Source organism: Nomascus leucogenys, chromosome 3 (genome assembly GCF_006542625.1).
Source record: "Nomascus leucogenys isolate Asia chromosome 3, Asia_NLE_v1, whole genome shotgun sequence".
Lineage (NCBI taxonomy): Eukaryota > Metazoa > Chordata > Mammalia > Primates > Hylobatidae > Nomascus > Nomascus leucogenys.
In genome coordinates, this window is record NC_044383.1 from 151,842,257 (window position 1) to 151,864,460 (window position 22,204).

Here is a 22,204-nt window from a genome sequence, read left to right on the forward strand (position 1 = left end):
ACCCCCTAACATAGGTAGCTCAGAAAACACCCAACAGCTGATGGGACTCTCAGGCCGCATGGTTGCCTGGGTGGGCAGTGGTAGGATCACGTCCACACGATTTTTAGGAGAGTTTTGTCCAGCTGGAAGGGTTTTCAATAAACCACCATAATACATCAGAGGTCTTGGCAAAGGTTGTTTCCGTCTCAATCTTTATTTTGTCTTTATCCTGAAACCACATCATTCTGGCAGTACTCTAGATTTGATCTTTGTCCCCTGTCTATACAGACTGAAGACAAGAAATTGTTTTGTTTTCCCAGCAGGTTCTGGAATCTCTAAATTCCCTCTCAATATTGCCACTTCCTTCCTGAGCTCAGGTCTATCTTGTAGGTCTTTGCCTTATGCAGCTGAGCAGAGCCTGGTTGCCCTCGCAGTGCTCTGCATGGGAGCACCTCGCCTAAGTTGGCAAGTTCATGATGTACATTTCCCCTCTCCTCCCGGTTACTGCAGGTAAACAGCTTTCTCAGCACTTTGTACTGGTTCATATGGGTGGCCATTCTCTTAGATTTAAACCAGTTCCCTTGCCTCGCATCAGATATCCCAAAGCCAATGCCACTTGTTTTCAGTTTTGGCTACGTTCTTGCTCCACTTACAGGTACCAATTTCTATAACAGTTTGCTTTTGCTGCATAACAAACCACCATAAAATCTTAGTGGCATAAAACAGTGTTCATGGGGCTGCAGGTGTCTGGGAAGTGGTGTTGCACTGTGGTTCTGCTTCGATGCCTCCACTCCACGTGTGTACCCTCTGGGCCCAGAATGAAAGGACATTCACTCCTGGGGAGGGTCTCATGAAGGCCATAGAAGCAAGGGGCAGGGAGGACAGGGAAGGCCTTTTAAACCTAGTCTCAGAACTAGCACATTGTCCACTTTTGCTAACGTTCTAATGTCCAAACCAGGTCACATGGCAAACCAGGAGAAGTGAAGAAGTGGAAAAGCAGGCTCTGTTTTTAGAGGGAGAAACTGAACAGTTACACGGGAAAGGGCATGGATACAGGAAAGAGCAAAGAATGAGGGCCAATAGTGCCAGCCGTCACGGTATTCACTCTCGGAAACAATTAATTACAGCATTGGGCTTAAAATCCAGGATCTCATGATCTGTATCAGGCCTGGGTGAAGCTCCTTTTGATCCAGAGGCCTGTTCTGCCCCCAACACCTAACATAAAAAGCCAATGATCACTCCCATCTGAAAAGTGAGAGAGAACCGGAGATGCCTCACAGTTACCAACCCCACTGGGCAGATGTTGCCAGGCCCCCTGCTCTGGAGGTAGGAACCTGCCTCACCTAAGCCTAGGCTCAGCATCCCGGCATTTGGCTCCTAAACCCATTGTTCCTGCTTGACCTGCTTTGCTCCTGGCTGCATTCTGTGCCCTGAAATCTAGTTTTTCTGTTATTAACATAGATACTCTGGCTTTCTTTTGACTGCTGTTAGCATGGTACATCTTTTTCCATCATCTTACTTTTAATCTATTTGTGGTTCTCTCTCTCTCTCTCTCTCTCTCTATATATATATATATATATTTTTTTTTTTTTTTTTTTTTTTTTTTGATACAGAGTCTCACTCTGTCGCCCAGGCTGGAGTGCAGTGGCACGGTTTCAGCTCACTGCAAACTTCACCTCCCGGGTTCAAGCGATTCTCCTGCCTCAGCCTCCCAAGTAGCTGGGATTACTGGCATGCGCCACCACACCCAGCTAATTTTTGTATTTTTAGTGGAGACATGGTTTCGCCATATTGGCCAGGCTGGTCTCAAACCCCTGACCTTAGGTGATCGGCCCACCTCAGCCTCCCAAAGTGCTGGGATTACAGGTGTGAGCCATTGCACCCCACCTGTGGTTATTTATTTATTTCATTTTATTTTAAGACAGGGTCTCACTTAGCTGCCCAGGCTAGAGTGTAGTGAGGCAATCACTGCCTACTGCACCCTTGACCTCCTTGGTTCAAGCAATCCTGTCACCTCAGCCTCCTGAGTAGCTGAGACCACAGGCATGCTAATTTTTTTTTTTTTTTTTTTTTTTTTTTTGTAGAGACGGGGTCTCCCTATGTTGCCCAGGCTGGTCTTGAACTCCAGAGCTCAAGTGATCCTCCTGTGTCAGCCTCCCAAAGTGCTGAGATTACTGGAGTGAGCTACCATGCTCAGCCCTGTGCTTTTGTAAGATTTAAACTGCATTTGTTGTAAGGAGCATATAATTGGATCTTTTTTTAAAAAAAAAATTATATCTGACCATCTATATCTTTTATTTGGAATGCTTAGACCATTTACACTTACTGTGATTATTGATATGACTAAATTTTTGTTTGTTTGTTTTTTGTTTGTTTGTTTTTGAGATGGAGTCTCGCTCTGTCACCCATGCTGGAGTGCAGTGGCCGATCTCGGCTCACTGCAAGCTCCGCCTCCCAGGTTCACGCCATTCTCCTGCCTCAGCCTCCCGAGTAACTAGGACTACAGGCACCCGCCACCATGTTGGGCTACTTTTTTGTATTTTTAGTAGATACGGGGTTTCACTGTGTTAATCAGGATGGTCTCGAACTCCTGACCTCATGATCTGCCCACCTTGGCCTCCCAAAGTGCTGGGATTGCAGGCATGAGCCACCATGCCCAGCCTGTTTGTTTTTTATTCTTTCAGTATTTTTTAGAGACAGTCTTGCTTTATTGCCCGGGCTGGTCTCAAACTCTTGGCTTCAAGCGATTCTCCTGCCTCAGCCTCCCAAAGTGCCGGGATTTCAGGCGTGAGCCACGATGCCCAGCCATGGCTAAGTTTAAAATTACCATCTTGCTATTTGTTTTCCAATTGTCCCATCTTTTTATTTGCTTTTTCCTCTTATTCTGCCTTCTTCGAACTGAATATTTTTTATGATTGTATTTTATCTCCTTTGTTGTCTTTGTTATTTTAATTGTTGCTTTAGAGATTATAGCAGACATCTTTAACTTATCACAGTCTACCTTCAAGTCACATTATACCACTTGACGTATGATATAATACATATAGTGTAATGTAGAGTGTAATACCTTACAATATCATCGTTTCATTTCTCCCCAACCCTACAGCTATTTCTACTATATATTTGCTTAAACGCATGTCATAAACCCACAATGCATCGTCATTATTTTTGCTGAACAGTCAATTATTTTTTAGAGAGATTTAAAGAATAAAAAAAGCATTTTCCAATTCCTTTCTCTGGTGCTTATGTCGAAGGTTAATTAGTTTCTTCATGTCCCCCCAATCCCTCTTCCTGTTTAACTTGATGCATGGATGTTATGTATTGCTTGCCCAAAACTTTGCCTTCATGAACTTCTTTACATTTCTTTGATGACAGAATTGAAGGGACGTTTCGTCACCATTGCCGGTACGTGAGAGGAAATAATAATATCTATGCCATTTGTCTTTTTATTCCTTTCAATAAACTATCATGGGAGCAAAAGTCTCAACCTTTGTTCTGATATAATTTGATGACTTAGCCTTTTAGTTTGCCTGGAAAATTTTTAGATAAACTGCAATATTATCCATGAGGGCACATACTGTCTATTTCTGTCTAGGATAAACTCAAAACCCATGCAATTGTGCAAAATCATCATTATACACCCATTATTTTGTAGGAATTCACTCTCAAGTGTTAATCAAGTTATTCTTAATTGTAGTGAACATAAACTATTTTACCAAAACACTTGAATGTTATTACTGTAAGAGCTCTTATAGTTATTTGTTTTGTCTACTGACATATGTATAAGTCCAAAGTAACAAGTGTTGTTGTTTATGACAATTAAACTACTAATGAATGCCAAGAGTTAACATTGCAGTTGTCTTTTGTGTGACCATCTGTAGCAATTAGCTTTTCTGTATAATGGAAACTAAAACCAACAGAATTTTCTGTCCCTGTTTTAAGCGGTATGAAACTAGGATTGATTTTCCCTGTTTATGTTAAATACTGAAATCATGCATTAAAAAAAATAGCTGCTTGCTGCAGGACATACTTTGCACCTGGCAGCTGAAACTGGGCCAGCTGAAATAGCTTCTCATCAAGACTCACCCCAGGACCCCACCCACTGTAGCCTCCACTCCAGAGCTGATGTCCCTAAACTCCACCAAATACCAACTGATTCTCCGCCTTGCAGTATCTGATTAAATTGTATGACCTAGGTCAAACCTGTAAAAACCTTTTCCTGTTTTCCCTTGTTTTAGACACAACTATAACTATAGAGCGATGTTATCCTTTCCTGTCTAATAAAATTAGCTTTGTTTGATGAACAGGCTTTCCTGGAAGATGGCAATTGACCAAAGAGCCACAATAACTGAGTGGCATATAATAGTAAGCTTTTATTTTGCTGATGTGTGTGCAAATAATGGGTTGGCTTTACCCTGCAGGTATTTAGATTATGGCCAACCTCAATGGTAGACTCACCTTTATGTTAAATATGCATAGCCTCAAGTACTGTTTTATATAATGATACCTTTAGGGGGTAATGATACGTTTAGAGGTTTCCTAAAAGAAAGTATAGGAAATTTAAATCTTACAGACAAAACTTGACATTTTGTTTATTGTACAAGTCTCTAAAGGGATCAAAAGATGTCATCTCTGTATTTTCAGTTCTATATCCTACAGTGCCTCATTGTTACAAAGATGAAACACAATCACTTTTAAAGGATTTGAGTTTAGAAAGTTGATTTACCAATAATTGGCTTACATGAATACATATCAAGGAAGAAAATTCCCAAACTGAGAAATATTAAATTTTTGCAGTCTCATTATATGATAATTGTATAATTATTTATTTCTTTGGAATTACTGTTTTTGTTTTTTTTTTTTTGAGACGTGTGTCACCCAGGCTGGAGTTCAGTGGCACAATCATGGCACTGCTGCCTGGACCTCCTAGGCTCAAGTGGTCCTCTCACCTCAGTCTCTGAGTAACTGGGACCACAGATGTCCTATCACACCTGACTAATTAAAAATATATATATATTGTAGAGCTAAGGTCTTGTCATGTTGCTCAGTCTGGTCTCAAACTCCTGGGCTCAAGCAATCCTCCCACCTCGGCTTCCCAAAGTGCTGGGATTACAGGTGTGTGCCTCCATGCCCAGCTAAGCCTCTTCTTTTTAATGATAAGAAAGATATTAGAATAATAAGCATAAATATAAGAAAAATAAGCTTTTATTCTCAAAACTAGTGCCTTGGAAATTGCGGAGGAGCTTTAATATCAAATCACTCATCTTTCTCGGTAGGTTGTCATAATAAGTGAAGTATCTATATTATACAGCACCATAATTTTCCTGTTAAGTAATACACAAGACTTTCTAAAATATAATAGTATGCTAGAAAATAGATTTGGGGTTTTACAATGGTTACGTTTATGTGTCAAGTTGACTGGCCTAAAAAATGCCCAGATAATTGGTAAGAGAGTATTTCTAGGTGCCTGTGAGGGCATTTCTGGAAGAGGTTAGTATTGAATTGGTATACAGAGTGAACATCCCCTTCACTAGTGTGGGTGAGCAGCTTCCAGTCTATTGAGGGCCATTTAGCACAAAAGGACAGAGGACGGCTGAGTTCGCTCTCTCTGCCTGAGCGGAGCCGTTGTCTTTGCCTGCACTCAGACACTGCACACCTGCTTCTCAGGCCTTTCAGCTTGGACTCATTATGCTGACAGCTTTCCTGGCTGCCCAGCTTGCAGACAGCAGATGGTGGGACTTACTGGCCTCCATAATTGCATGAGCCAATTCTCATCATAAACCTCTCCATATGTAGAAATATAAACATAAGTACAAATATATAATATCTATCTCCTATTTGTTCTGTTTTTCTGAAGAACCCTAACACAGTCGTGGATCTCTTTAACTTTCTATTAGCTTCTAGTTTTAATGATTAGGCTGTTTTAAACCTGATTATAAGTAAACTGTCTTAATCTTTGTACAGATGCCATATATTGATTTGCCCATATTCTAACTAGGAATATATTCTTCAAAATTCACCTTTTAAATGCACAATTCAAATTTTTTTTTTCTTGGCTGGGTGAGGTGGCTCACACCTGTAACTCCAGCCCTTTGGGAGGCTGAGGCAGGTGCATCACTTGAGCTCAGGAGTTCAAGACAAGCCTGGGCAATATAGTGAAACCCCATCTCTACAAAAAAATACAAAAATCAGCTGGGCGTGGTGGTGCACGCTTGTAGTCCAAGCTATTCTGGAGGCTGAGGTGGGAGGATCGCTTGAGCCTGGGAAGTGGAGGCTGCAGTGAGTCAAGATCACACCACTGCCCTCCAGCCTAGGTGATTGGAGTAAGACTCTGTCTCAAAAAAAAAAAAAAAAGTCTTTCTAGAAAGCATAATTCCTATATATCACTACTATCTCTTCTCAGAGGAAAATACATATAATAAAAGGATCAGAGGCCAGGATCAGTGGCTCACGCCTATAATCCCAAGCACTTTGGAAGTCCAAGGCAGTAGCATAACTTGAGCATAGGAGTTCGAGACCAGCCTGAGCAACATGGTGAGGCCCCATCTCTACAAAAAAAAAAAAAAAAAAAAAAAAAAAAATTAACCAGATATGGTGGTGGCACCCATAGTCCCAGCTACTTGGAAAGCTGAAGTGGGAGGATCGCTTGAACCCAGGAGCTCTAGGATGCAGTGAACTATGATCAGGCCACTGCACTCCAGCCTTGGGAACAGAACGAGACCCGGTCACAAAAACAATAAAAAAAAAAAAATAGGATCAGGTCACAGATGTTAAAACAGTTGCAGGCTTAAAGATCACTCCCACCTTACATATTGGTCAATTCCACTGAAACCCCAAAGACTTGGTGCTCAGATTGTATAATTCCATGTTAAAGAGTGAACTAAATATTTCTTGGTCATGGGTAGTTCAGCACTTACTTGAATGTTAGGATAATTCAGAGGAATTTCCCAACAGGCTTGAGAGATGTGCATTCCAAATTGGGGCAGGTGGCCTGAGAGCTGACATGAGTTTCTCATGTGCAGCAGCATCTTGTTATTTGTTGTAAGGGCTTCATAAACAGAGCTGGGTTTACAAGGAGCCTTATGGGCTCAGAATCTTAACTGCGATGTCTAACTCTCTAAGATTGTATCTTTGTTTTTTTTTTTCCTTTTTTCGAGATGGAGTTTTTTCTCTTGTTGCCCAGGCTGGAGGGCAATGGCGCGTTCTTGGCTCACTGCAACCTCCGCCTCCCAGGTTCAAGTGATTCTCCTGCCTCAGCCTCCCAAGTAGCTGGGATTACAGGCATGCGCCACCACGCCCAGCTAAGTTTGTATTTTTAGTAGACAGTTTTCTCCATGTTGATCAGACTGGTCTCGAACTCCTAACCTCAGGTGATCTGCCTGCCTTGGCCTCCCAAAGTGCTAGGATTACAGGCATGAGCCACCATGCCTGGCAATTATTTATTTCTTATAACCACCCTGATGGTTAAGCATTTTCTTCCTCCATTTTTACAGTTCAGAAAATTGAAGTTTGGGAGTAGATAACTTTCCTATGGTCTCACAGCAAGTCAGCCAAATGAACACCAAAATCCAGGCCTTTTATACCAAATTCCAGGCTCTTTCCAGTATACAGCTGCCACTGCCCACATTAGATAACCAGAAAGACCCTGTTTGAATTATTAAAATGTTAATTCCTAGAATTTGAACTCTGGGACACCTTTAGAAACTCAAACTCTCAAGTTGTCATCTATCTTCCACACGTGAAAATGGTCTTCCCCCCAACCTCAGAGCTTAAGGTCCCAGGGGAGGGGCATGTGATTCAGTCTCCCCACAGCCCCCACAGTGGGGCCATGTTCCTCAGTTGTATGCTTCAGCTGCCCAAGTTCAGTCGACAACGTTTTCCTCTTATTCCCACACTATTAGCATCACTGACGTCCACAAAGGGGCCAGCACTGGAACAGACCCTGAAAATACAAAACCCAGGCAGTCAGGGTCATGGAGATGGACAAAGGTTCAGTGAGGTGGTGGATTGTGCAGAGGGGATCACCAGACACTGGAATCACAGGGTGGCACTGCCTGCCCTTAACCCCTTCCCAAATGTCCCCCAGCCCTCCTCCAGCAGAACCAGCACCTATGCAATTAGAAGCCACAGTCCAGATGGCTGGAACTAGTTCTACTTCCCAACACTACCTGGACAGTGTGTTTACTCAATATGTTCTCCCAAAATACATCAATCAATCTCCTGATTTGAGGGTATTGCCAAATGAGTAGTAGTAAAACCAAGAAAAACTTTTAAATGATAATTTACAATAAGCACATCCCGCTTGGAAAGCAGGCACAAATGATGCTAAAAAGCTAGCTATTTACACTTCAGTTCTGGGTTTATACTCAATAAAGCAAAACCAACCAAACAAACAAAACACCAGTTTGTCCTAGAACTGTTAAGTGGAGTCTAAAGAAGTCAGACTTGGACAAGTGGTAAAGTTAGCAACGCTGACCTGGAGAAAACAACGTTTGCTACGCCTGTGGACGATTTCAACCCGCCGAGCCTTTTAGCTGAACCATTAATGTCCATGTTGCTAGTAAATTCATAATGCCTCTTTGACACGCCTGCATTACTAACCCAGCTCTAACCTACTGGCCACCTGTAACTTGGAATACTAAGGTGTACTTGGAAAACTAAGGAATACAAAGTTTGGAATACTAAGCTGGAAGTAGGGTCAACATTAAGGACTCTGCCACTAGATGGAGAAATTGTCCCAATCTAGTGCCATTGCAGTTGTGTTTTGCTTTTGAGAAAAAGCAGCGGGAAAGATATTTATAAATGCCATTTTGTTCAAAGTGCTATGGTAACCACACTTTACATTGACAAATGATAACTTTTTATCCGTTTATTTTATGTACAGTACTTTAGCTTGAATAGGGTGGACATCCCATATTCATCTTGATGACATCAGTATGTTCTAGGTTTTGTCTTTATCCACATCATCCATGAATCAATGTTGAGTAAATCTCTTAAAAATTACTTAACATCTTTTAAATTGCTGTGGCAATTAGCATTAAGTCTATGCAAATTTCACTTCCACTTTTGCAACTGATTAGATACAATATTAAAGTTCTTAATAGATTAAAATGCTTTTTGGGGATAAGGTCTTTACACCAGCTAAAATAAACAGTAAATACTCACAAAAGGAGGGGATTGACTAATAACTGGACCAATCACATTTTGCATATTGCGTTTATTTTGCAGAAAATGCTTTCTGCTGATTGTCTTTGGCTACTTTGTCAAAAGAAAAATATGAAACAGTTATAGTTTAACACAAGAGATTAGCTACATATGCTTAAAATACACACATTCTAGCGGGCAGAGCAGTCAAATTTTCAATTCAACTAAAACCTGCTGTCCTCAACTATGATTTTATTCTGTCCTTAACAGCTCAACTCTAACTACTTGAAAGCAACAAGGAAGATTAAGAGTGTGCTTTTTATCTCACTAAAGTAGGACCGGTGGAGTTTACAAATTCTGGTGTGCCAAAGTTGCCAATACACTGTATGAGAAATAAACCAAAAGAAGTTTCTGGACCCTGGCAAACATTTTTTCACTGTCAATCAGGTTGGGCTAACTGCATCATCTCCACAGGTGGGTTCATCTGTAAGCCACTTGGGACAGCACCGCTATTGCAGGTGTGAGCAAGGGATGCTGGGGCTCAGGGGTACAGCGCCGTGTGCTCCTCCACTGCTTTGAAAAGGAAGTTACTGAGGCTGCATTTCCTTCCTTAACCCGCGAGACTGCCACTGGGTACCTAGTAGGTCAATCCAGTCACCACTGGTTGCCACGACAAAAAGTCACTGTATCTTTCGGGACCTGGGCCTTGCTACTTCACATGGAAGGCGGAGATACAGGTGTCCATGAGGCTATGAGGCGGCCTTGGGCTGCAGCGTCATACTGGCTGTCCACGATGTCTGCGGCCGCGGCCGCCCCTTCGTACAGTGGGGATCCCGAGGAAGAGGGCGCCGAGACCGGATGGGTGAGGGGTGCGTAGTGCGCGGGGGAGCCCCGGAAGAACTGGGCCCCCAGCCCGTTGGATGCGGCTGCTGCCTGGGAGCCCGGGGTGACAGCGCCGTTGCTCACAGACCACAGGCTGGGGTACTGACTGCAACAGAAAGACACCAGTGAGCAGGGCCTGGGGCAGGGGCTGCAGGCCAGCTAAGGACGGAAAAACACACCAGAAATCCCATTCGGAGTGACTGTAATATGACAGTTTTTTTCTTTCAAACAGGTCATTTTCTCCAGATTATTAAAGGACTCACAAGCGCATTCTGTGATGTATAGAAGTTATTGTTGTATCTATTAATAAGAAACAAAATCATCAGGAAGATGACTGGAAAGATTATTCACATATTCAGAGCTCATGAAAGAGTGCTGTTAAGTTTCACTACGAAAGACTCAGACCAGGCCAGCCGCAGTGGGTGACGCCTGTAATCCCAGTACTCTGGGAGGCCAAGGCAGGTGGATCCCCTGAGGTCAGGAGTTCAAGACCAGCCTGACCAACATGGTGAAACCCCGTCTCTACTAAATACAAAAAATTGACTGGGCATGGTGGCGCATGCCTGTAATCCCAGCTACTTGGGAGGCTGAGGCAGGAGAATCACTTGAACCCAGGAGGCGGATGTTGCAGTGAGCTGGGATTGCACCATTGCACTCCAGTCTGGGCAACAAGAGTGAAATTCCGTCAAACAAACAAACAAAACAGAAAAGAAAGACTCAGACCAGTAGTTTGGCACTCTCATTCAGAATAAAACTTTTCAGATATTCTCAATCAAAAGTTACTGAGGATGGGCTTAAGTACACATGTTTTTATCTAGCACACCCCACCCCCACCACTGCAGTAATCTCACGATGAAGACCAGCCTTTCCTCAAACACTAAGCAGCAGACATTCCTTAGAGTAACTCCAGTACAGACACAATTCCCTGCGCTTTGTCCTGTTCAGTACATAGGTGTGCTTGCATGGTGCCCGGCAGCAAGAAAAGCACCTGGCAGTCAGACTAGGAAGCCATTCCCAGTTCCGCCTTTACCTAGCTGTGTCACATTACACTCTGCCCGAGACTACTTATAGGCTGTGTTTCTCAAGGCATAAAATGAGGAAGGTGGAAATGACTATTGAATTCTCCAGTCTAAGCACATGGAAGTGGATAGTATTCAATTATGGTAAGATTTTATTTTGGGAAAGAACCTTGTCTTTCTGTAAGTGAATAATGAGACCTTCTGTGGTATCAACATACTGTTTTAAACAAGTCTCAGTTAATCAAGGCAGATTTTTATGCCATTTTACAAATGAAAGCTTCAGGTTCTAAGATGCCCAATTAGAGCCACACTGAGACCCTTGGGTGGGGCCTCTGTCAGCAGCTCGCAGTGTGCGGGTCATCTGATCGGGTGCAGGCTTCCGGGGCGATGCTCCTGGAGGCCATGAAAGCTTCACTTGTTTACGCATCGTTGCTGTTTCTAACTGCAGGCAACTGAATTCTCATTACGAAGGAACGGTTTTCTAGACAAGAATTAAGATCGCAGGCATGTTTTGGTATTCTAGAAAATGAAGTACACTGCCTTTGAGGTCAAGATCACTGAATTCCAGGCTCGCTCTGCTGTGAGCTGGTCCAATCGTTTAATATCTCTGGCCCTCCTTCCTCCCTGGAAAATGAGGGTTGACTTCTAGCTTTGGTATTTTAGGTTTCTATATTCATCCTATGAAGAAATGTAAGACATTTACCAGCCTGCTTGATTTGTAAGCCTTTTTCCCTCTGCATAACTTGCAAGTTGGTAACAAAATAGTCATCATTGTTTACCAGTTACCTAGCACATATATTAAAGACTTCCAGCCTGTATCCATAGAAAAGCCAATAAATTCATTTCCTTAATTTACTAGCTCTTGTTGGAAAAGGTTCCGAAACGATCTCTTTAAGCTCTACCTACTAACCCCAACAACCCTGTAGGAGACGGGCCGAGGCTGGGTTTTTTTTTTACTACTTTCCTTTTATATGTGAGGAAACTGAGGTTCAGAGAGGCTAAGAGACTTGTCCATCATGTGAACCACTAAGTGGCAGAACCAGGATGGGGACCCTGGTTTCATTCAGGGATGGGATAGCGCAGCTCCCATTCCACACCTGGGTTGTAAAGGAGCCCAGTCCTTCCAGCGAACAGACTGCAAACAGGAACTCGGCAGTCATGTCACCTGAAATCCCTGGGCATAGCTGGATAATAAAGAATTCTAAATAAAGACCCAACCACCCACAGGGACCGAGGAGAATAAGGACTAAGGGCCCATAGGAATGGTAACAGCATGAGCCACAGGCAGAGCTCCCAGGATGCTTTGCACCACGTCCTGGACATACATTACCTGGAGCTGGTAGGTGGGCTGGCATTGTGGCTCACGGGGAGCATGCTGGGATGGGCAGGCATTCCAAGGCTGGACCAATTGTCATGGGATTGCAGCATGGATAAACATGCAGGTGAGTTGTCAGAATAGGCTAAGGGGGGAAGGTAAGAAAGTGCAATTATAGATGGTGTCTTCCAAGAACAACAAAGTACAGTGAAATATCACCAATAACTGAAGCTACGTAACACTGAAAACAAAATGTACATGGGATATTAACTGTAGAAAACAATCCGTTCGTCTACTTACGTGGTTATCAGGGGCAAGATTTATTGCCAAATGTATGTATTTGAAAACACACCCTGGTAAACCCAAGCTTTTTCCCTTATCATCATATCAGTAGATGCCCTGTAGACACTGAATCTTACAATTACTGGCTTGGAATTACTTATCTTTAAAAATAAATATAACTTTACCCTGCCTTTTTTCCAGTGATTACTTCATAAGAATGGGCGATAGAAACCATTACTCCAGGCAAAATTAGAAATAAGATCTTCCTGCCTCGGAGTCTAGCCTCTGGTTGAACAAGTCCCAGTGACTTCCTAACCCAATAAGGTCCTTTCATTTCAAATCAGCTTTAATTGCTTAATTGTTTTATGGTGTTCTTTAGCTATTTTCCTTCTTTTGGAGCCAGACAAAATTAAGTCTAGACATATACAGTGTTATAGAGAGAATTAGGCCAGGGGATCTTTATGGTCTATCCCAGTGTTCCTAATATTGGAACATGCATCGGAATGGCCTGCAGGGCTTTTTAAAGCACACTGGCCGGGTGCGGTGGCTCACGCCTGCAATCCCAGCACTTTGGGAGGCCGAGGCGGGCGGATCACGAGGTCAGGAGATCGAGACCATCCTGGCTAACACGGTGAAACCCCATCTCTACTAAAAATACAAAAAAATTAGCCGGGCGTGGTGGCGGGCGCCTGTAGTCCCAGTTCCTTGGGAGGCTGAGGCAGGAGAATGGCGTAAACCCGAGAGGCGGAGCTTGCCGTGAGCCCAGATCGCGCCACTGCACTGGAGCGTGGGGCGACAGAGCGAGACTCCGTCTCAAAAAAAAAAAAAAAAAAAAAAAAAAGCACACATTGCTGGGCCCCACTGAGAGCTGCTGCCTGTCAGTCTGGAGTGGGGCCTGAGACCGTGCCCACTCTCGGGTGGTGCTGAGGCCCTGGCCTGGGCACCGTATTTGGAGAATCACTGGTGTAGTCAGGAATTCTTGAGCCTGGCTGCTCCATCATTGTCACTTTAGAGAGGTTCATAAAACACTCAAACCTGGGCTCTCCTTCTAAGGATCGACCACGGTTCTGTGGAGAGGCCCAGGAATCTGTCATTTTCAAAACCTGGAGCACCAGCTCTAAGGCCCGTGCAAGGATGCAAGCCTCTGATCTGGGTCTCCGTGGTTGCTCCGCCAGCGGCGGCAGTGGCGTAGACATAAATCGAAGATCTTCTCTTGAGCTACTAAAAAACTGGGCTTGGGTGTGGGTTCCAGAAAACCGTCTCTTTTTTTTTAGATTCTAGACCCCTGCAGAATGCCTTTCCCAAAGTGGTCTTGCAGCCACCCACCAACCCCTGGTAGAATGAGGCTTAGGACTCACTTGGAGAATTGTTCCGATGAGCATAGGGGCTGGGGTAGGGTGAGGACCGGTGGCTCCTCAGGGCTGGGTACCTGTCACAGCCGTGCGTGGAGGGGAGGGAGAGGGCACCTCCAAACTGAGGATGAGGATTTGCAGGTGGACACAGGGTGCTGGTACCAGGAAGAAGCCACCCCCCTGCTGTGAGAAAAGAGAGTGCTGAGTAACCTGCATTAGTGCTCCCTCCATCACTCCAGAGAGCAGAGCCCCAGGGACTCCCTCCCTCACTGGCACCTCTCCTCACCCGAGAGCAGAGCCCAGGCCAGGGACTCTCCCTCCATCACTCCGAGAGCAGAGCCCAGGCCAGGGACTCCCCCCCCTCCAGCAGAGCCCAGCCAGGACTCTCCCTCCATCACTCCAGAGAGCAGAGCCCAGGCCAGGGACTCTCCCTCCATCACTCCAGAGAGCAGAGCCCAGGCCAGGGACTCTCCCTCCCTCACTCCAGAGAGCAGAGCCCAGGCCAGGGACTCTCCCTCCCTCACTCCAGAGCAGCCAGCCCTCCCCTCACTCCAGAGAGCAGAGCCCAGGCCAGGGACTCTCCCTCCCTCACTCCAGAGAGCAGAGCCCAGGCCAGGGACTCTCCCTCCGTCACTCCAGAGAGCAGAGCCCAGGCCAGGGACTCTCCCTCCGTCACTCCGGAGAGCAGAGCCCAGGCCAGGGACTTCCCACCTTCCCCTCAGGGGCCCCTGATGGAGGAAGCACCCTGAGTGTCCCATACTTAGGACATAGTCTGCCTCACCAGACATCTGAGGCCATCAGCCCCACACTCACTACCACAGGTAACCCAAGGCTTCCAATCCTATGTGTATCTGAGTAAACCCAGGAGCCTGGCCTCAGGCAACCTAAACTGTTTCCTCCTGAGAATACTCTGGATTGCTTTGAGATCTACTATTCCCCAAGGCAGGTCAGCTTTCCTCCACTGAGCATGAATACAATGTAACCACAGGCAGAGAACAAGTGAGAGACGCTGAGAGAGGTGGGGTGGTGCTTAGACAAGGGTGCCCTCCCCTTCTCCTCCTGCCACCCACAGAGACTTGGGAGCTGCCTTCCTAGCTGGGGGTAGACCCCTTTACTGCTCACTCTCCTGGTTTAAGCTCCCCTCATTCTCCCCAGGAGAATCGGAAAGTGCTTCCAAGACTCCCCCTCCTTCCTCTAAAACTACAATTTCTTCTCCACTCATTTTTTTCTCCTCTGAGACTGGGAGTTTCATTCTGTCACCCAGGCTGGAGTGCAGTGGTGTGATCTTGGCTCATTGGAATCTCCGCCTCTCAGGTTCAAGGGATTCTCCTGCCTCAGCCTCCCAAGTAGCTGGGATTACAGTCGCCCACCACCATGCCTGACAATTTTTGTATTTTTATTAGAGATGGGGTTTCACCATATTGGCCATGCTGGTCTCTAACTCCCTGACCTCAAATGATCCATCCAACTTGGCCTCCCAAAGTGCTGGGATTACAGGCGTGAGCCACCGTGCCCGTCCTCTTCTACACTCTTTAAGCTTTGTTGTTTTGATTGAGAAAAAGCAACCCCTAGTGGGACAACTACTGTGGCTTCCATTTCCAAACTACTAACAATTCTCCAGGCAGCACTGAAAGGAAGGGTGCAGACGTGCCCTCGCTGCCCAGCCGGCCCTGGCCAGAGCCGTGGCTTACTCTACTCAAGTGACTGCCCTTCTGGTTGTTCAATCAGCCTAGGAAATGATGAAAAATCTACAGAATAGAAAATCCCTGTGTAAGGAGGAGTGTGCCCTGTTGATTCATCCAGCCTCTTGACCAGCCAGCGCTACTGCGTTCATTGTTTAACATCTCCAAGTCCCTTCCCCGGGTGGAGAGGACGCACTAGGGTGAGACAGAGCATTTCTCCCAACAGATGCTGCTATATAATCCTCTATCCTGCACTCTGACTCCTGGAACTCCTAGAGGGAGCTAGACTTAAATCCAACTCTCCCATCCTCAGAGCCACAGGAGCTAGTGAGACATTCCTAGAACCAAAGGGCTAAGGAAAAATTTTGTTCCTAAGCATCATTGGAAAGATGGCTCTTCAACCATTAACAAAAGCCTCAAAGAGGATGTAATGAGCTAGATTCTCCTGTTGCCTAATACAGGAGAGTCCAAACACCCAGCTAGGTCTCAATGATTCACCCCAGGCATGGTGGCAGCTGCCTCAGAGCAAAACAAAAGCACCCAGGAGAGTATCCACAGCCCTGATTAGAGCAGAGGTTAGATGGGCAACACAGCTTCAACATCACAGGGCCAAGAGCCTTGCACGGCAAAAAGGCAATCTTACATCCCAGGCACACCCAGAAATGCCCTTGTCTTCTCCATCTCCACTTCCCAGCTCTCAGCAAGTCTAGTCCCGATGACGCAGAATGACATGACAGAGTGCAACAAACCGTACATTGGGAGTACCCAGGTTGCTGGCTGTCTCCGGGTTCCTCCATCATCTCTTTGTGATCACTTCTATCAAAAAAAAACAAAAACAAAAAGTATATAGAATTTTCAAAAATAAGGAAATTCAGAAAAGAGTATGTGCAGCAATATTTCATCTTTCTGCATACTTCTTTGCCCAAGGGTATTTATAGTTAGAATTATCTCACCTTTCCTTTGCATCAAGGAAAGCTTTTGCAAATGGATTGTACTTAATTTTAAGAGCTGTGATCTGAAAAACAAGAAATTGCATTTACTAGCATATTCCCTATTAGCCAGGGGAGTTAATTTGGCACCAAGAAATTGAGAAATGCCAGTACCACTTTTAAATATTCAAATGTAATCAGACTTCTTTCCACATATAGTTTTCTACTTGGAACTGAAAATAGCTGAGTAATTGTACAGAGTAGCATGCTTATGACAAATTTTCAATGTCAATGTTCTGAGTGGGATGCACAATAAATTTAACCTACTACTAACAACGTTCCATGTGTATAAATCAGAAATGGCTGAAAACACAAGCCAGGGCTGCTTAGGAAATAGAGACCTGGAAGTTCTAGTTTTTGGTCAACGTCAACACCAACAATGTATCCAACTAATCTCCAATTTGCAGTACTTTGGGGTTGGGCTTAGGCATATTTACAGGCACCTGTGCAGTAGCTTGTATCTAGTTGAGTCTTCACACTGCAGAGATTTGAGGGGTTGCCCCCCACCCTTTGGGGAAGACTTCCAAGGAAGGACATGCCCCTCTCTCACTCATGTCTTGTTCTCAAGAAATTCTCACACCATTTAACCTGAATGCTTTTTGGATCTTTTCATTTTGAGCACTGAGAAGTTGTTTCTAGTTTTAAACACTTTTATGGAGAATTCAAGGGAAAATGTTTGAATGGGGACTTATTTTAAACAGTTCTCTCCTGTGCTTCCATTTCAAGTTCCGGAATATTATTTGAAAGGGCAAGAAGCCTTCCTCTCAGTGCGGGTTAGCGCGTCTCCCCGCTCCTCCAGAATCTCCACGGAGCAGCACACCACACCGCAGCACACCGGGAAAGCGATCCCCCTCTGTCCTTCTCACCTCCTCGTTCTGATAAGCAGTCACCGCTATGAACTGGGTCTCAGGGAAGCAGTGGCTGGTGATCATGCGCTGTGGACCCCCAACTCTCACTATGTGGATTCGAGGCTCATACTTATGCAAGGAGTTCAGCATGATCTGAGGGAGACAGATACAGGATTGGTGGCACTGAAAGGCCTGCGTTAAAACAGCAAAACATCCATTTCTCCAGGATGCAGAAAGTCCTCTGGATCCCAAGAAAGTGTCTCTGCTGTTGAGGGAAGTGGGGTTCCCGCCAGGGGAGGCTTCTCCGCGGTTTCTATGTGCTATTCCCACAGCTTGTTTGGAAAAGGGATGTGAGATGCTACACACCATTAAAAGCAATGAATGCTCATCACAAAATCCTTTCACCTGGTGGAATAAAGTACTAAGGCTTTCAGGAAGGCTATAGACATTTTTAAAAGCCTGAGCTTGTTTGCAGTTTGCCTAATCTGGGGTCTGCCAGGAACAATCCCCGACTAAAGAATGTCCTTTAGAAAAGCACGATTTTGCAAGTTTGTTCCGACTCCACGCAGTAAGTACTGTGGAGCATGTTTAAATTTAAATGCGACTTTGCCATCAAGGCTGATATCTTTTCCACCCCTAGGAGAGTTTAGGGCTAGACACGGAAGTTCCCCCAAAGCTCCAGACCTTCAAAGGGGAGTGCTCCCGCTCCCCGTTCGCCATGAGTGGATGTTATCAGCTTAGTATAAACAGCGCTAAAGGCCTTATTAGAGAAGGCTGTGGCAGTTTCTCCAGGGCCGACTTCGCCTCCCGTTCAAGCAGCGTCCCTTCCCACAACCCCCGTGCAGAAGGCGCAGCGCGGCCCCTCCTCGCTGGTCCCAGACCTGGCAGCCTCCGCACACCTACCTGGCCTCCTCCGTTGAGCTTGTTGGTGAGCTTGACTTTGCTGAAGGAGACGGGAGCCTTCATCCAGTGGGCCCCGAAGTTGGGCGAGTCCGGGTGGATGTAGACGCAGCTGGGCGCCTGCGGCTCCGGCTTGCCCCCCGGCACCCATTCCCCGTTCACGTACTTCCAGCGATGATTGTCCGCCGCCACGAAGTCCAGCAGGAAGGAGTACATGGCGTTGGGGTCCAGGCCAGACACGTTCACCTTCAGTACCGGAAACATCCTCCTGGAAAACAAGGGGCGGGCGCAGGAAGACCCCGACACTGACCAGGTAGGCCAGAGGCAGAAGCTGGGCACAGAGGCCTCAGTTATTTCGGGGCACAGAGGAGCCCCCTGGGGAACGTCCGAGGGTGACGCCCAAGCTCCCCCTTCCCCGAGCCCTACCAGGTCCAGGTGGCCTCCTCACCATCTCCACGGCCTCGGGAGGCAGGGGAGGAGAGGACCTGGCGAAGGGTTTCAGTGCTGGAGGCCACATCCCGCGGGGACAGGCGGGGACCAGGGCGCGCCTCGCGGGTCCCGGGATGTCTCCGAGGTCGGGACCCTGGGGAGCGCGTTCCTCCTCCCCAAGCTTCCGCGGAGAAAGCCCCAGAAGAGGGGCTTATGGAAATGCACTCGAGGGAGTTAAGCAGAGCGGGAACAAACACAAAGCCCTCCTCCAGGAGAAAAAGGGTTCGACCTCCGGGAACTTGCCAGGACCCCAGGCTGCCCAGGCGCTGGAGAGCGCGGCGCGCGCGGGCTCCGGACGCGCACCCACCTGCCGTTCTTGGTCACGATCATCTCGTTGGTGAGCTCCTTGAAGCGCAGCCACAGCTCGCTCTCCTCCAGGCCCACGCGCAGTTCGCGCTCGGTGGGGTCGCCCTTCTCGCTGCCCGCCTGCAGCTCGCTCTCCACGGCGCTCAGCAGGTGGTCCACTCGGTACTGCAGGCTCTTTCCCGCGCTCTCGGTGCCGGGGGAGCTCATCCTCCCGTCCGGCTCCCCTCCCCGCCGTCCCCGAAGCCCAGACTCGCTACCTGAGATCCACCTTCCCCGCTCTTGGCCGCCGCCCTTCCGAGAAAAGGGGCCCCTTGGACCGAGACCTGCGACGGCTCCCGGGTCCCGGCACAGACCCGGGAGGAGGGCGCGGACCAAGACTTGGGGGGGAGGGGACGGGGGCAGAGGGGTGGGGAGAAGTTATTCCACTTGAACTCCCCAAGGCTCTACTAGTGTAGGTCTCTGGGGACCGAAATTCAGCGCCCTCCCCATAAATAGAGCCGCGGCGGCCGCGCTTGGGGGCTCGGCGGATTGGGCCGCTCACGCTTTGAAGTGCCGGGCAGCCGCCCATTGGCGGAGAGCGGCCATATCAGACCCAGCCGGGCGGGTCTGGGAGGCCGGGGGCCAACAGTGGGCTCCCGCACGCCTGTTTCATGTAAATCCTGGGCCCCAGCCCTGCGAGCCCCGGCCCAGCCCCTACACCCCCGCCCTTCCCCAAATGTTTGCACCTCCATCAAAGCGGAGGGGCAAGCCCCGGAGGAAGGTAAGCTGGACGCCCCGGCCCGCCCCAGCCCGCACTTCCGCGAGGGGCGGCCCGGCAGCCTGCGATGCTCCCTGATTCCCGCGCGCGGGGTCCTGCTCGCTTTTCTAGCGCGCCCGGATCCCGCAGCCGCGCCAGCCTGGAACGTTCGCGCGGCGTCACCTGTCCCCGCTCCAGGCGCGCCTCCCTCCCCTCCCAGAGACCAGTGCATTGGGCCAGGCTTTGAGATGCGCCGCGCTCGTCTCGCCGCACTAGTGCTGTTCTCGCGCCTCCGATGCCTCGACTCTCCAGTCTGGCAGTTTCCGGTGCACCTGTCCCCACACGTCCCTCGCCCACGGAGCCCCAGACGGCGTCACGAACACCCAGGATCGTGGATCAGCCCGCCCCGGCGTCGGGTGTCCCCGCGGCTCTCACCATCTGGAAAAGGAAGGTCCGCGCGCAGAGAGGGAAATGGACGGAAATAAGCAAAAGCAAAACGACCCCTTCTGGGAAGTGTCCTCGCTCTCATAAAAACAGGACTTGATGCCGAGGTCTGCGCGCGCATCGAGTGTGCCAGGCGTGTGCCTGGTTTCTGCTGTGTCATTGCTTTCGCGGAAGGTGGGAGAGGGTCGGGGCTGGCGGGGTGGTCCCGGCTAGAGGGACTCGGGGCGCTTTCCCCGCCCGGCCCAGCGCCAAGCGGTGTCGGCAGCGGTTGTTTTATTACCTTTGGGTGAGAACTTCCGTGAGGAGAGCGAAGGAGAGGTGACAATGAGCAGGAAATAGTTCAGTGGAGTCTCTTTAAACAGTAACATTCCTCCTAAAACGGGAGCCCAGGAAGGGGGAAGGAGGCAGAAGCTCCCCCTTCCAAGGCCTGGCTTTGCGCTTCTGCACACCTCGCCCATTCGCTGGACGAGGGCCTGGGGTAGCAGCCTCTGTTTCCCGGTCTCCTGAGCGGGCACCCCAGCCCCAGCCCCTCTAGAGAAAGCCAGCGCATCGGGTGGGGCAGCGGGTTCAGAGGAGTCTTGCGCCCTAGCAAGCGGGCTTTCCCGCGGACATAGTATCTGCTCCCCGCGCTGTCTCCCCTGCCCCCTGCCCCCTGCCCCCTGCCCCTCGCCCAGCCGGGATCGCTCCGGGGTCGGGAATTGCTGGGGAATCCGCCGGCTGGGGAATCCGCCGGAGGGATCCCCCCCCCAGGACTCGAGGGATCGACCCGCCTCGCGGTCTGCGGAGGGCTCCCAGGAGCCAGTCCCGGGGAAGGGTGCCTGCCGCCCGTGGGGGACAGGGCTCCTTCTCTCCCTTCTCCAACTTACGCCGACGAGTCAGGAAGCCGGGGCGTCTTGTCCGGGTCGACATTTCTCAGTGTCTTTTGATGTCTGGGATGCATGGATATTCCCAGGGGGCTGACCCGAGGGGGGAAGTTTCCTTCTGGAAAGAGGCACCAAAAGGACCTCATTTGCTCCTGACGCCGGACCCTCCTGACAAGCCTTCACTGGCCCATCGGGCCCTGGGCTTTGGGGGAGAGCGTGGTGCGTGTCACTCTCCTTACTCCGGGTATTAAAATGTCTAAGAGTTCATCGCTTTGGCCCAAGGCCTCCCGAGGATAGGATAAAAGGGAAAAGTGGAGGGGAGGTGAAGGAGGAGCGAGGGTGGGTCCCAGGCAGTTGAGGGCCCCGGAACCCAAGGCGCGAGAGCGAAACCTCTCCTGCGGCTTCAGGGCAAAGGAGTCCCGAAGGCCGGATCCCTCCCCTGCGCCCGGACGGCGTCGCGGCCGCTTTTCCCACAGTCGGGAAGCGCCAGAGGAGACTGGAGGGTTTAACAGATCGCTCTAAAACTGTTCCGAACAGGAGGGGCACGGCCAAATAAGAATACAACTTCAGCAGGAAAGAATATTCCGTTTCTAACATGCGTAGTAAAATTTCTGCTCTCCAGAGAGAATGTCTGAAGCATTGAAGAGTACGACCCAGGAACTGAGCCACCCAAGTCGGAGGAGGTAGAGGTTGGAAGTCACCGACTTTGGCCAGCACTTGTGTAGTGTCACCTGTCTTCACTTTCTAACGTTTATTTTTCCTCCCCTTTCTGTGGCTGATTTTCTGATCTTTGTTCCTCGGTTCCCAGGACCAGGCCCACTCCCTCCGCCTTTTCAGCGAAGGCTGCAGTGCATGACAGTTTACAGCCAAAAACTTCCTCCAGCCCGGCTATAAAGAATTCCCAGTTAATAACAATGCGCTTCCTTGGGAGGAAAGAGGGGCTGAGGCGCCGCCAGCTGTTTCGCTCCCAGGGT

General features: G+C 48.3%; 1 protein-coding gene across 4 annotated transcripts; it reads right to left on the bottom strand.

Moving 5' to 3' along the window:
• Nucleotides 1-9,167: 9,167 nt before the first annotated feature.
• Nucleotides 9,168-20,444, bottom strand: TBXT (T-box transcription factor T). 4 transcript variants are annotated; one of them, XM_030804042.1, is made up of 9 exons: nucleotides 20,107-20,431; nucleotides 19,189-19,478; nucleotides 18,396-18,660; nucleotides 17,511-17,645; nucleotides 16,609-16,670; nucleotides 16,410-16,471; nucleotides 13,980-14,156; nucleotides 12,355-12,484; nucleotides 9,168-10,111 (listed from the first exon to the last, which is right to left on the bottom strand). In XM_030804042.1, the coding sequence occupies exons 2-9, from the start codon at nucleotides 19,392-19,394 to the stop codon at nucleotides 9,838-9,840; spliced, it is 1,311 nt and encodes a 436-aa protein (XP_030659902.1). In that variant the 5' UTR covers nucleotides 19,395-19,478; nucleotides 20,107-20,431; the 3' UTR covers nucleotides 9,168-9,837. The 4 variants fall into 4 exon arrangements, with proteins under 4 accessions (XP_030659902.1, XP_030659893.1, XP_030659883.1 ...); XM_030804023.1 differs by having other exon boundaries at nucleotides 9,182-10,111; nucleotides 13,980-14,153; nucleotides 19,189-19,564; nucleotides 20,107-20,444; XM_030804033.1 differs by lacking the exon at nucleotides 20,107-20,431 and having other exon boundaries at nucleotides 19,189-19,674.
• Nucleotides 20,445-22,204: the final 1,760 nt, after the last annotated feature.